We start from the raw sequence: 14,451 nt of genomic DNA on the forward strand, positions 1-14,451 counted from the left end.
TCCCAATGCAATCACTTTTTTTTTATTATTACTTTCTTTTTCCAACTCCTTCGCTATCGATATCATCCACAAATCTTTCATCCTCGCTCAAATTAATGGGGAAATTGTCATTTTCTCAGAACAGAATAGCTCTTGCTGCTGGAGGCTCACATTAAAAACAATGTGAGGACGTGAGGAGCCCTCACACCGGTGACGTCATCGTCTGCTACTTCCGGTACAGGCAAGGCTTTTTTATTAGCGACCAAAAGTTGCGAACTTTATCGTCAATGTTCTCCTAAATCCTTTCAGCAAAAATATGGCAATATCACGAAATAATCAACTATGACACATAGAATGGACCTGCTATCCCCGTTTGAATAAGAAAATCTCATTTCAATAGACCTTTAAGTTTGTGTAAAAGATGGGTTTTAATAGAAAATCCTAAATTCAATCAACACATGTGGATAGGTACCAAAATAGGCTTTATTTAAGAACATTGTCAAAACATTTTGCATATAAACCTCTTAAAACAAGAACATTTCAGATTTCACAGATTACTTTTTTTTTTTTTTTTTTTTTTCACAAAATAAAAATAACTCAATTTGGAGTGATTTAAACCCCTCATTTGCATCGTTAATTGAACCTGCCACCAGCAAACAGCAGAGGAAGAGTGCGGCCATTCAGAGGTCACGTAAACATCAAAACTGTCTCTTTACACAAGTACTTTCTTTTAACTCCAGTCTACCGTAAGGCGGGACAGTGTGACAAACCTGAACTCATTTAAAAAAAAAAAAAATTTGTAGAAAAAAGTAATAGTAGCCCTGGCTTGCACGTTAAGTTCTTAGCAAAAATAGTAAAACGATACAAGCATTAATTGTGTTAACTGAGAAACTTAGCAGGCCTGTATGTGCAGTTTTTTCAATGACTGGTAACTTAATTTTTCCCACAAAAAATATCAACCTGGACAACTATTGGATGTCCAGTTTTGACAATGAAAACCTGTCCTGGTGGCGTTACGATCCAGTATAAACAGCAGGAAGCAAATTAAGCCAAAAGTCCTGGCTGACTTTTTTTTTTTAAAGACAACCAATCTCTTCAGATAAAGTTCCTGAGAATGAACCGTTAACCACCGCGTGTGAATAAGCCGTAAAAGGTGGCAGCTAATTGCAGGCACTACGTTTATCACCAGAATCAGGCCTAAGTAAAACGCTCAAAACCCGAAGCAGCGGACCAACAAGGACAGGAAGTCACAACCTCTTCCAGTGGAAAGTAGTCAACTTAAAATTCAGGGTTGGGGGAGAAAAGTCTGCTTTGTTTTAGCAGCAGAATGTAATCATTGTTCAGGAGGAGAACAGTGCAATGTGTCGTGTTTGACGTACAAACAAAAACAAGTTACAAGGCATTTTAACACAAACAAAAATAGACCAACCAGCAGTGTGTGTGTAAGTAAAAGAAACAGATCCTCCTCCTGCTTGTAATTAGTGTCACTTGCTGCATTCCAGTCCAGATACTCAATAGCTTCCCATGTCAACAATCAGCTTGCATACCACGTGGTTAGCGCAAATTCAAAAGCAAAGTTAAACAGATGCAAGCGCATGTAAATTTTCTTTGCTGTGCTGTCGCCTTGCAGGTGGAAGCTTTTTTTTTTTAATCACTATGAATTTGTAATTTTATTTCATTTTTTTAAATACAAAATAAAGCTTACCGCCTCAACTGGACATTTATTCAAGCGAATATCCACAAACCAAAAAAACAAACATTCCCTTTAATTGTCTTCCGAAATGTCACTTCTGTTTTTAGATTATTGTAAATCTCTTTGCAATTTAAGACTTGAGTCTTCAAGCTCACCTGCCAGCTCCAGTTCTACTGTAAACAGGAACACCTGCGGGTCTGACTTGCAGCTTTTAGCAAGTGCGCCTCCTATGGCTTGTTTTCGGCTTGGAGGCTTCCCTCCACAAACATATTTGGGATGTCTTGGCCAAAGTAGATCTTACTGTTTGCTGCTATGGCCTGGAACTTCATCAGCTCCAAGTACTCTGGGGTTAACTTCAGCTGCAGAGAAGCACACACGATTGTTAGGCTGACTTCTACTGTATGGCTAAGGAAAAACGCAATCAGGGATCCCACTCTTTCCTGGGACTTTTTTGACCACTTCAAAAACCTTTGATGGCCCGATCACTACAACTCTCCTCTGCGCAGTTCTAGCGCAATGATACTAGCGACTAGAGATGTCCGATAATGGCTTTTTTGCCAATATCCCGATATTGTCCAACTCTTCATTACCAAAACCGATATCAACTGATACCGATATATACAGTCGTGGAATAAACACATTATTATGCCTAATTTTGATGTGATGCCCCACTGGACGCATTAAACAATGTAACAAGGTTCTCCAAAATAAATCAACTCAATAAAATACAGTAAATAAGTAGGCCAATGGAAAAAAATGCCAGCATGGCACTGCCATATTTATTATTGAAGTCACAAAGTGCATTATTTTTTTTAACATGCCTCAAAAAAGCAGCTTGGAATTTGGGACATGCTCTCCCTGAGAGAGCATGGGGAGGTTGGGGTAGGGGGTAGCGGGGGGGTGTATGTTGTAGCATCCCGGAAGAGTTAGTACTGCAAAGGGTTCTGGGTATTTGTTCTGTTGTGTTTATGTTGTGTTACGGTGCAGATGTTCTCCCGAAATGTGTTTGTCATTCTTGTGTGGTGTGGGTTCACAGTGTGGCGCATATTTGTAACAGTGTTAAAGTTGTTTATCCAGCCACCCTCAGTGTGACCTGTATGGCTGTTGACCAAGTATGCATGCATTCACTTGTGTGTGTGAAAAACCGCAGGTATTATGTGACTGGCCAGCATGCAAAGGTAGTGCCTTTAAGGTTTATTGGCACTCTGTACTTCTCCCTACGTTTGTGTACACAGCGGTCTTTTAAAAAGTCATACATTTTACTTTTTGAAACAGATAGATAATTTTGAAACCAATAATTTCCGACATTATCTTTTAAAGCATTAATCGGCCGATAATATCGGACATCTCTACTAGCGACACTTTTCAACTGAGTTTTGTCTTTTGCCGGGAATAGGTTGTCCACTCAAAAATCAAGCTTAATTCAAATAAAACATGCAACCCTTTAAAGTATCAGTAAAGTGGAAAAGCAAGTTGCCTCTATACTAAAGCCATTGTGAAATATATCTCATGTGTGATACACAAAGACTTCCAAAGTTTGCGACTAAATAAATATGGTCAAAATAGCATAAATCTCAGAGATTCACGAGACATTTTGAGAGATGAGCTAGCCAGACACGTCATCGCGTGACGTAGAGGTCGGAACCACAGATCCTTTCACTATCAACAACAACAACAACAATGCAAATTATGCAGACTTTGTGAGAGCCAACACTGATTATTTTGGAAAACAGTAAGATCCATAAACTTGTATTGTAGATCCTGACTATAAAGGAGGACGGGCTGCAAGTTTTAGAAGCGCTGCTAAATGGATCCAGCTTTAGTGAAGCACGATAGCGTCATTGCTAAGTGCTTAACAAGAATTACAAATTACAAACATAATAAAACGATAGCTTACTGTACAATGTCTGCGCGTTCTTCGATGACGACTGATAGGAAGCCTAACTTCCTGTTATATGAAGAATTAATCATGATGCACACGAAGGGTTAACAAGGAAAAGTCTCCTCGCAGACACGTCTTAGGTTGTGTGTTTGTCTCCATCTCCGGGTAATAATTGAATGTCACAGATGACAACTTCTAGATTCATGGCTAAATCCTCCTGATATCCAGGTGAAAGGCATTATTTATAATCTAGAAAAAGGCACCGCACAGTAAAGCAGCAGAGGGCTACTGAGCTGTATGTTATCAAGCGGCCGCTAAGAAATAGTTTGTCTGCGTTAGCACTCATAACAACATCGCTACAATTTGGTTAATATTCAGGTCACGATATGTATTGAGTACTGTTGGGAGGTTTTGGGTGGTTATTTAGAGGTTTTTGTGGGCAGAATAGAGAGCCCCCACTGACTACATTGTTAGACGTATGTATTCATTTATTTTTTTACTTAGAATGTATTAACATAAAGAAATATATATGTGTTCATGTTTTATATAAGGTTTGTGAATGAGACAGCACATCTCTCTCAAATTGTTTCAGTATGACTAATCTGATAGTATGGTCAGAGTGCAGAAGTGTAACTTCAGTGAGTTCAATCCCCGAAATTATCGAAGACGTTCGAAGCACAATATTCAAAATGCCTGACTGAATTTGTGGCATTTTGTTATGTTAAGACGGTATTTTCTCATACTTTGCGGATTGTAAATACAATTGGATATGGTTTAATGAATACAATGAAACACAATTCAGCACATAAAGACAACTTGTTTTTCCATTCTACTGGTACTTCAAGGGTAATGTTGGCAGCCTTGTGAAGTGTTGACAATACTACTGTAGGTATTGTTACACCGAAGACAATCTACCAAACACACATTTCATGACTTACTCTGCCATGTTTATAAATGTGTCAACATATTTTACCTGGTTAGCTTCAGCTGATTTGGCAGCAGTGTAAAACTCTGCATCTGCCTTTGCCTTCTCCCTTGCAAGGAAGGCAGCGTCTGAATGAGGCACAAACGAATAACAAGCTGTAAATGACCGGTCTCACAGATGACAAGGAGACAAGTGAAGACTGACCCTCTATTTCGGAGATCTTCTTCTCAGTCTCCTTCTCCATCACTTTCTGCTTGAAATGGATCTCCGCAACCTGAGCCAGCTTTTGAGCCTCTGCACATACACAAATATGAAGTTCAAGCAGCAGGTAGAATTGGAGGTGAGAAGACTGGAGGAATAGAAACAAGTTAACTGGGCTATAGTAAACCACATTTACCAATAATGGCCTTCTTCCTCTCAGTCTCTGCCTCTTTTTCGACCACCTTTTGAGTCTGAACGGTAATTAACAGACGGGTCTTCTCGGCTTCCCTGTACAAACAAAAACAAGGTTCCCACAAATATTAGTCTTCCTGCTGTTGGACTCCCCTTAAAATCAAGTTAGTTATAGGAAAGAAATGACGTTCACAGCAACATCAAGTCAAACTCACATAAGTTCAAAGTTCCGCCTGATAGACTCTGGGATCTTTGGCTTGGTAACACGGACAGCCTGGATGAAAACACATCTTACTCCAATTTCATAGCTCAGTGGTTCTGAAACTTTTGTCACCAAGTTCCACCTCAGAAAAAACCTGGCTCTCCAGGTACCAGCATAATGACAAACATTAAAATACAGTAGCACAGTAGGCCTAAGTATTCATTAAAAAACAAGACAGAGGTTTTATTTAACAAATAGTTGATATTCTTGGCCAATGTAACACTGCACACAGTTTAAACAGTAAAGGAAAATTAAATACTGTACTTTATTCAAATGATTCTTTGGTGTCCCATAAGATAGAGCCTGCGTACCACAGTTTGAAAATCACTGTCATAGCGATTTAAAGCAGTTATTTAATGATCGGTGCGTTGAGCATTCAAGAACAGTATGAGGCACAATCACTATACATTAGCTAGTCTCAGATCATGCATAACCCTGAACAAACTTAAATATTTGCAAAAAAAGATCAAACTGATCCAATGTCAAATGGCCGTTGTGCAGTTTAGAGACCATTTCATTTTGATGAAGATTGGGTACAGATGCAAAGACAGGAATCTAGTTACTTTGTCTGTAATAAATGCTTATTTTTTCTTTAAGCTTGGCAGTTTTTTACATTCTGGGATAGCATCAGAAGTGGGATAACACCTGTGTGAAAGAGTATTCCGCAGTGTGTTACGTTCACCATCCAACATTAGTGTTGTGTTGAAAGCAATTGTCACTGAAAAGTACTGTAAATGTCACACCAGACAACAGAATCTAATAGTTTGTCGCCATCTGAAAGTGCACAGTGGACAATATCCCTTTTTTCTAGGAATTGTATGAAAAGGCAAAGGCAGACAGAAGTCATGTGAACTGTTTTGTTTTTTTATACAGGCAGTCTTTATAAAATACCTTTTAGTGATTTGCTACAAAATTTAGGTCATTATACTCCACTTGGTATTTTTGTGTAATCCCACTACCATAAACTTCAACAAAAAGTAGTTGATATTTTAAAAGTATGGTTGCAACTGTGAGAGTAAACCACCCAAGTCAAGTGATATTTGTACTAAAAAATTACCTGTATGGTAAGTCCAGGGGCCATGGCATTCAGATCTTTCTGCAGTGCAGTCTTCAGGTTCTCATCAATAATATCTGCACAACAAATATAAACACTTCATCTTAATTATTCTACTTCACTTGATCCTCCACACTGCACCAGTTAGTTCCGTTGCATCAGACTAACCAAACAACTCTATGTAGACCTCCTGGAGGGTGTGCACGCTGCAAAACTGGTTAAGTTCGTGGTGAATCTTGTTGAAAATTAGAGTTTTGTCGTAGTCGGCTGTGTAGTTCCTCACAATATCCAACACTACAAAAAACATCAACAGGAGAAGTAATAAGACAATTGTGACAGACAGTTGACACAACAGTTTAATGCAAATTGCAAAACAAAGGAAATGTTGCAAATCGTTTTAACATGTACCTGCTGAGGTGACAAGCATGTTGACAACCTCAATCCGGTCAAAGTAGATCATCACCCCACCACTATTAAGGAGACAAAACAATTGACAAATTAGTTTTTTTTCTTGGTACACATTAAAAGTTATATTAGAAAAACTATTGTATATTTATTTTGTTTTACTAAAAAGGAGTATCAAAGGGGACATAGAATGATTTAATCTACATTTAAAACACCCTGTGGTCTGGATATTTATTGGATTTGCTTCTGTGTACACTTGGTACATTTTGCTTCACAGTCCCTTTTATAACCCATCCATCCATTTCCTACCGCTTCACTTTCTGCATATGTCTGCAAGAAGTTTGTAGAAGCGTTCCCAGATTGCAAATAAAAGCAGACTACAACCTGTTCAAAAGTATCATAATTTATCTTTTAAAGCTTATACATCTTAAAGATGAACGTCACCGCTATTGTTTTTCAAAGCACGATCTAAAATCAACTTCATAAACATCATATAGATTCAACCCATATCAACATCAGGTATACCTGCACACTTTTTGATCGCTACAGCGCTACATAAAAAAAAAAAAAAAAGACAAATGCTCCTAAAAGCAGCATTTATGCTCAAAGCACCCTTATGTCACGACATATTGTACGTCGGTATTATGCACATGCCAAGATTAAATTAAAATAATAATTTATCCTATCTTTATCTTGCGTTTTCTCACATTCAAATGACATCATACAGAGCGCCGCCCTACCTGGCTGATAACTTTACCTAAAAAGTATGTACACCTCACTGTGATGTTGCAACGTAACCCAACAGCAAACCACCACCGACAAATGCATCCAAAATTGTGTGCAAACTCACTCCTGAATGCTTGATCCTAATGATTTGGCATTGTTAAACACGAGTATCCAACATTGTAACATTTATAAGTCAGAAAAGACAAATCATTAAAAAGGGGACCTTTAGTGCAAATACAACTTCTCTTGCCATTTGGTACATACTGTTGTGTATTTGGGCTCTTCATAAGTGCCAAAAATGTGAAATCAAACCATGGAGGCATTGCGAATATATTTATAAAACAACCTTGCCTTTCTTTAAACTACCGTGAAACGAACTGTTTGGAATTTGCCTTTCTCAGGACGTTTTTCCCAAGTGTGACATCAGCAGATTATTGATATATGGAATACATTTACTTAAAGGGCTTTACTCAAGTCTGTCATAGTAGTCCGCTTTTGTAGTCAATAAGCACCTTCTTTTTTTGCTATGCTCTTGATGTGGGACAGACTGTCTCGTACATGCACATGCATCCTCCGCTGTTGCCATTTCTAATACTAAGTAGTGTATTCAAGTAGCGCTTGAACTAAATCTGTCAGTAGACTTATTATGGACGTGCTAAAAACTACAACAAAGATGGCGGGAGAAGATGCAGTCAAAGTGGAGGCACATAAATAAGTCCGTCCAAAAAGAGCGCATGCTGAAGAGACGGTCAGAAAACAGATGGAAAATGGTCTGTAAAACTTAATATTCACCATTTTCACCAAAGAACCACCATTACATGTTATTTAGACCACAATGACGAGTTTTAAATGTAGAAAAAAAATGATAATAAGACCCCTTTATGGCAACAATAAAAAAAATAATTGAGACAAAAGAGGTGCTGAATTATGAGAATAATGTCAATGTACCAGCAAGTGGATGTCCAAATTCCCACACAACATTAAAAGAAGCAGCCATTGTTTCGGCAACCATGGGCAGGTCAATATTCATCATCATTTATTTTTATTCCTTTCATGAAAATGCATATATGCAAGCCATGTACAATTGACACTTTTGTTTTTTTTTTGTTTCTTATAGATTTCCATGATCAGAAAGGAGCAGATGGAAGAATAATATTCTTATATTTATCTGCCCCCTTTTTAACATTGGTGGCAGGTTCAATTCCTCCTTCCAAGACGTGCTTGCACGTATAAGAACATCCATGGTTGTTTACTTTGATGAATCATGATTGTTTGAGATTATCCCAAAACATTAGGCCAATCAGAGGCAAGATAGGGCGGGTCATCGAACCAGGAAGGGAAATCACAAGAGATCCCAAAGGACGACGACAGAGTCGAAGGAAATAAATAAGGAATATTCAAGTGGGCGATTTATATATTAAAAAAAACTGAAGATGGCAGGGGGATTCACTTCTTCAGATTTTTCTTTTAGGAATGTATGACGTCCAGGAAACCCGCATTGCGTCTATTTGGCCAAAGGTATGGGTCAGAATAAAACATTAAATTTGAGGTGTTTACCATACCAGCCCAAATCAAAAGTGTTCTCGAGTTGCCAAGCCGGGCATATTTCGCGTGAGAAATGTTGCCAAAAATGTATGCCGAAGTGAGGAAGATCACAGTCGCACAATTAAGTCAAGTCACTTACTTACTTGTCACTGACCAGAACAGTATGTGTGTGACAGTCCATTACATAATCGACTGGGAATTAAAAAGTGCCTGCTTGCAAAATCATTTTTTATCTGAGTTTGATACATTTTGTGTTATTTCCCCGTGACTACGTGGGTTCCTTCCGGGTACTCCGGCTTCCTCCCACTTCCAAAGACATGCACCAGGGGATAGGTTGATTGGCAACACTAAATTGGCCGTAGTGTGTGAATGTTGTCTGTCTATCTGTGTTGGCGCTGTGATGAGGTGGGGACTTGTCCAGGGTGTACCCCGCTTTCCGCCCGATTGTAGCTGAGATTGGCACGAGCGCCCCCCGCGATCCCAAAGGGAATAAGCGGTACAAAATGGATGAATGGATGGATGCACAGCTATGTTATTTATTTTATATAGAAAGAATATTTTTCCATTTATATAATGTAACGCTGTACTACTTAAACAGTTTATTTTCTGTGCTGTTAATACCCATCTTGAATAACTGACTGTTTACAGTACAGTTGTCATTCACTTCATAATTCAGTGAATCTTACTCAAAAATGAATATCTTTACATGTATACTTTCACCAGAAAATATATCGAGATATATATTAAATATCGAGTTTAACTAAACATATAACGAGATATACTTATCCCTCCATATCGCCGAGCCCTACTCCTTTGTAAAGGCAATATTTGACATTACAGCTAATTATATTCTAGTACCTTGTTCCACAAGGTACATTCTTGATCTCATCGGTCTGGAGTGTAGTCTGAAACACAAAAAAACGTCAGCATTTTTTACAAAACAAGACCTTGACAGACTCCAACATGTAAACTCAGTCTATTACAGCTAAATATGGACAAATGGTGATTAGGTGAGGTTCCTGTTGTTTTGTGTGTGTTGAAACAAGTCGACTCTTACTTCCTCATGTTTGTGTCAAAAGGCCGAGAAGGCAGAGTGCTAGTGGAGATTACCTGCACTGATCTGAAGGTTGTGATGAAAGGCAGCATAATATGATATCCAGGACCATTAGGGCCTGTCAACAAAGCCCCACCCCTGAAAAGACAAAAACAAAAAAAAAGTTATGAAAATATTTCCTAACATCTGATGATCCGCTGATTACACATCAGGAGGGTTGGATAAAGAAAGATGGCTTGGAGCCCAGAAAGTAAACTGGCAACTTTGGCTGCAGAATGTGAGTCAACATAAACTGCATGTCAAGGTGAGCATTTACCTGTAGTAAACGGCAAGGTGTCCTTCCTCTATTTTATGAATGGATGAGTGTAACAGGATGGCCATTACTCCTGCTATGGCTGCAAACACAGCCCCTACCTGCGGTATCGCCATTCTCACTGGCTCACCCCTGCAGGCACACACACATACCCACCACAAAATTAACATCGTGAAATTATTTTTTATTGAACCACCAAATGCTGTGAAGCTTTTCTATTGCCTGTCAATTAAAAACAATGAAAATAAAAGCTGTTTAATTGGATGTGCATTGCAACACGTACAGTATACACCAAACCAGTGTTTTTCAACCTTTTCTGAGCCAGGGCACATTTTTTTCTTTGAAAAAATCCAAAAGGCACACCACCAGCAGAAAACATAAAAAAAATTAAACTCAGTAGCCGATTTCGACAATAAAAAGTCGCAATTGTTAGATATGAATTCAAACCATAACCAAGCATGCATCACTGTAGCTCTTGTCTCAAAGGAGGTGTACTGCCACCACCTGTCACATGCGGGGAATAACATTCAAAAAAGACATGAAACTGCTACAGGAAAATACCAAAAAAAAGAGAAAAAGCCACCAAAATAGGAGCACAAGACAAGAACCAAAACACTACACATAGGAAAAGACCAAAATACTCAAAATAAGTCGACTTATTTTGTCTTGTGCTCCTAATTTGGTGGCTTTTTCTGTTTTTTTTGGTATTTTCCTGTAGCAGTTTCATGTCTTTTTTGAATGTTATTCCCCGCACCTGCTCTGTTTTACCAATCAAGAATATTTCAGTTGTTATCCTTCTTTGTGGGGACGTTATTAATTGTCATGTCATGTACGGATGTAATTTGTGGACGCAATCTGCTCCACACGCTGCAAGTCTTTGCTGTTGTCCAGCATTCTGTGTTTGTTTATTTTGTAGCCAGTTCAGTTTTAGTTTTGTTTCGCATAACCATCCCTAAGCTTCAATGCCTTTTCGTAGCGGCACTCGCCTTTTGTTTATTTTTGGTTTAAGTTATAGATACCTTTAAATCATTCATTTTTATTGTGATTACTTATGGAGTATATTGTGAATACATTGAGAACAGGAAGTGAATAAAAGTTTTAGCAACTGCTACAGTATATATAAGAAAAGGCGTAGGATTAAATAAGCTCTGCTTCTTCCTACTCCTTTTCGAACATGTTGAAAAGAGAAACTGGAAATTGTGATGTATCATGTTGTATGCTTGCATGTTCGAAATGAACTCAAACTCAACTTTTTACCTGCACACTGCCTCCCGCATATTGTAATCACGACAAACCATGTTCCCGACTTCTACCAAGCAATTAGCTACCTGCTGCCACCTACTGATATGGAAGAGTATTACATGGTTACTCTGCCGAGCCGCGGACAGTGCAGACACTCAACAACAAGGGTCTCAAACTCAATGTACCTGGGGGCCACTGGACGCAGAGTCTGAGTGAGGCTGGGCCGCAAGAAAAGAGTTTCTTAAAAAAAAAATGTGCATACTCCTCAGCATGTCTAGTTGTATAATAACATTTCAAATTGTATTCATTGTGTACCGCAACTTTCTCTGTGCATATCCCAGTTTTCCTGGAATTGTCTTTGAACATCACTAACTCTTCACTGCAGGGTTTGAAAAACACATGTTTGGGGTTGTGGAAGATATATATGTATTTAGCCGACGCACAGAGAATAATGTTATTTCCGCAATGTGTTTCGTTCCGCTTTTCCTCCCTACAGCAACATGGCGGTCGGCGGATAATAGCCGGCCGGGAAAGTACCAGGATAGCGAACGCAAAAAAGTAACGGCTCCCGGAGTGTTATCCGGCGTCATATAGAAATATAAGTAGTGTTCATCATGTGAGGCAATGCAAATTGAACAATAAGAAAAAAACAAATAACGGTTTGAATTGGTCCAGGTTATCGGGGACTGTTATTACTGACGGACAGGTGTCACGGCGTGACTGCAGCCAGGCACGTAAGAAAACCCTCGTCGGTCGCTTGCACTCATTTGCCGCTTTCCCACTAACGCAGGGGTAGGCAACCTAGAATGTTGAAAGAGCCATTTTGGACCCAAATAACACAACGCTGTCAAGCGCCATTCATTTTAAGGTGGGCGCCGCAAAATAGCTTGTTGCGGGTCGCAATTGGCCCGCGTGTCTGGGACCCCTACTCAACAACAACGGCACGTGGCGCAGTGGAGGAGTGGCTGTGCACAACCCGAGGGTCCCTGGTTCAATTCCCACCTAGTACCAACCTTGTCACCTCCGTTGTGTCCTGAGCAAGAGACTTCACCCTTGCTCCTGATGGGTGCTGGTTAGCGCCTCGCATGGCAGCTCCCTCCATCAGTGTGTGAATGTGTGTGAATGGGTAAATGTGGAAGTAGTGTAAAAGCGCTTTGAATACCTTGAAGGTAGAAAAGCGCTGTGCAAGTACAACCCATTTATCATTCATTTGCAGTTTATAATTACTGGTTTGCAAAAAATAATTTTAACCCAATAAAGTGAAATTACATAATCCCCCACGGCACACCAGACTGTATCTCACGGCACACTATTGTGCCGCGGCACAGTGGTTGGAAAACAGTGCACTACACAAGGGAAATATTGCTCAATCGTAAGAGTAAAATGTGTCAATTATTTAAAAAAAATCACATTAACAAATACATTCTACCAAGCAACAACTAAATACTTATGACATTATCACATAAAAAACTCTCATTCGTCCCAAACTCTAAACTTTAGGAGTTAATGCTGACAGACCGACCGCATTCTAGCTAGTTAGCCGGCTAGCTAACGTTCACTACCGGGGGCGGCTTTAGCTATCCGCGCTACCTCAATGGCCAGTTAGCGTCCAACAAGCGGTCCAAAGAGGCTGCCCTTGTGTGCGTGAACACGGGGAAAACTGACGAATGAATGTCAAGTTGAAAAAAAGACCAGGAAAATTACCTCTATCTCCGACAGTCGAGCGCTACTTGTATTCACTTAACGGCACATCCCCCGTGTCCACTGGTGTAGTGATGGGTCGTTCGAGAACGAAGCGATACTTTTAAACGGGTCTTTGAAGCGTACGATCAGCGCGCTCAAGCTGCAAGGGATTGCTCAATGTGTAGCGTCGTCAGTCATTAGAAAAAGTCGCTCAAGTTACATGTTCGAAGTTATTGTGAATGTCGTTCATGCTTAAGAATGTCGTGCTGTCATTCTTTGATCACACTGTAATTGTAGTGCTCTGTCTAGTCTAGCTGGATCTAATATAGCCACGTTATGTAAACAGCTAAACAATCCAGAGTTATGTGCGTGTACTGTAATATTATTTGTAACGTAGTAACCTAAGCAACAAAAAAAAGTAAAGAGCCGTCAAAGCGATCGTTATAGTGAGCCGAATCAAAAGGTTATGTTCTTTATAAAGAGCCAAACTTGAAACTGCCCATCGCTCCGCACTGGCCGCCACCCACAGGATTTACAAGCTTTTTTAATGTACCTTGCTACGTGTGCTGCGTTCAGGGGCCGTCGGAATATTTTGCACAACCTGATTTGACAATTCCAACGTACAGATAAACATTGCAAAACAGCTCCGGCATTTAATGCCGAAATCTAAATAATATTGTTTAAATTATGTACATCGTATTACAAATGCTCTAGAGTCAAACATCTTCTACTCTGTTCCCACGGCCATATGGCTCTACAACGCATCACACGAAGGCCAAGGGTCATCATGGTGATGTCACATTACAACTTAATTGAGACTCTTTCTTTCCAGCATCTTACTGTTCCGTTTTGCAATTCTGGAACATTTACATCTTTATGTCTGTCCGGGAATAGAAATAAATAAATAAATATAAATATATATAAATAAATATATATATATGTATATATAATTTGCAAATGTATACGTATATACTTTATACATACATATGTATACATACATACATATGTATATATATAATACATACATACATGCATACATACATATAAATATATATATATATATATACACACATACATACATGCATACATACATATACATATGTATATATATAATACATACATACATGCATACATACATATAAATATATATATATATACACACATACATACATGCATACATACATATAAATATATATATATATACACACATATATACACATACATACATATAAATAAATAAATAATTAAATATATATATATATATATATATATATATGTATATAGATAGATAGATA

At 38.8% G+C, this 14,451-nt stretch overlaps 1 protein-coding gene across 2 annotated transcripts; it reads right to left on the bottom strand.

Moving 5' to 3' along the window:
- Positions 1 to 444: 444 nt before the first annotated feature.
- erlin1 (ER lipid raft associated 1) lies at positions 445 to 13,334 on the bottom strand. 2 transcript variants are annotated; one of them, XM_061910281.1, is made up of 12 exons: positions 13,178 to 13,334; positions 10,235 to 10,363; positions 9,975 to 10,056; positions 9,723 to 9,769; positions 6,597 to 6,658; positions 6,357 to 6,482; positions 6,192 to 6,265; positions 5,088 to 5,146; positions 4,877 to 4,968; positions 4,684 to 4,773; positions 4,528 to 4,607; positions 445 to 2,031 (listed from the first exon to the last, which is right to left on the bottom strand). In XM_061910281.1, exons 2-12 carry the CDS (start codon positions 10,345 to 10,347, stop codon positions 1,900 to 1,902), a joined length of 957 nt encoding a protein of 318 aa, XP_061766265.1. In that variant the 5' UTR covers positions 10,348 to 10,363; positions 13,178 to 13,334; the 3' UTR covers positions 445 to 1,899. The 2 variants fall into 2 exon arrangements, with proteins under 2 accessions (XP_061766265.1, XP_061766266.1); XM_061910282.1 differs by having other exon boundaries at positions 13,064 to 13,190.
- Positions 13,335 to 14,451: the final 1,117 nt, after the last annotated feature.

The sequence above is a fragment of the Nerophis ophidion genome, linkage group LG09, assembly GCF_033978795.1.
Source record: "Nerophis ophidion isolate RoL-2023_Sa linkage group LG09, RoL_Noph_v1.0, whole genome shotgun sequence".
Lineage (NCBI taxonomy): Eukaryota > Metazoa > Chordata > Actinopteri > Syngnathiformes > Syngnathidae > Nerophis > Nerophis ophidion.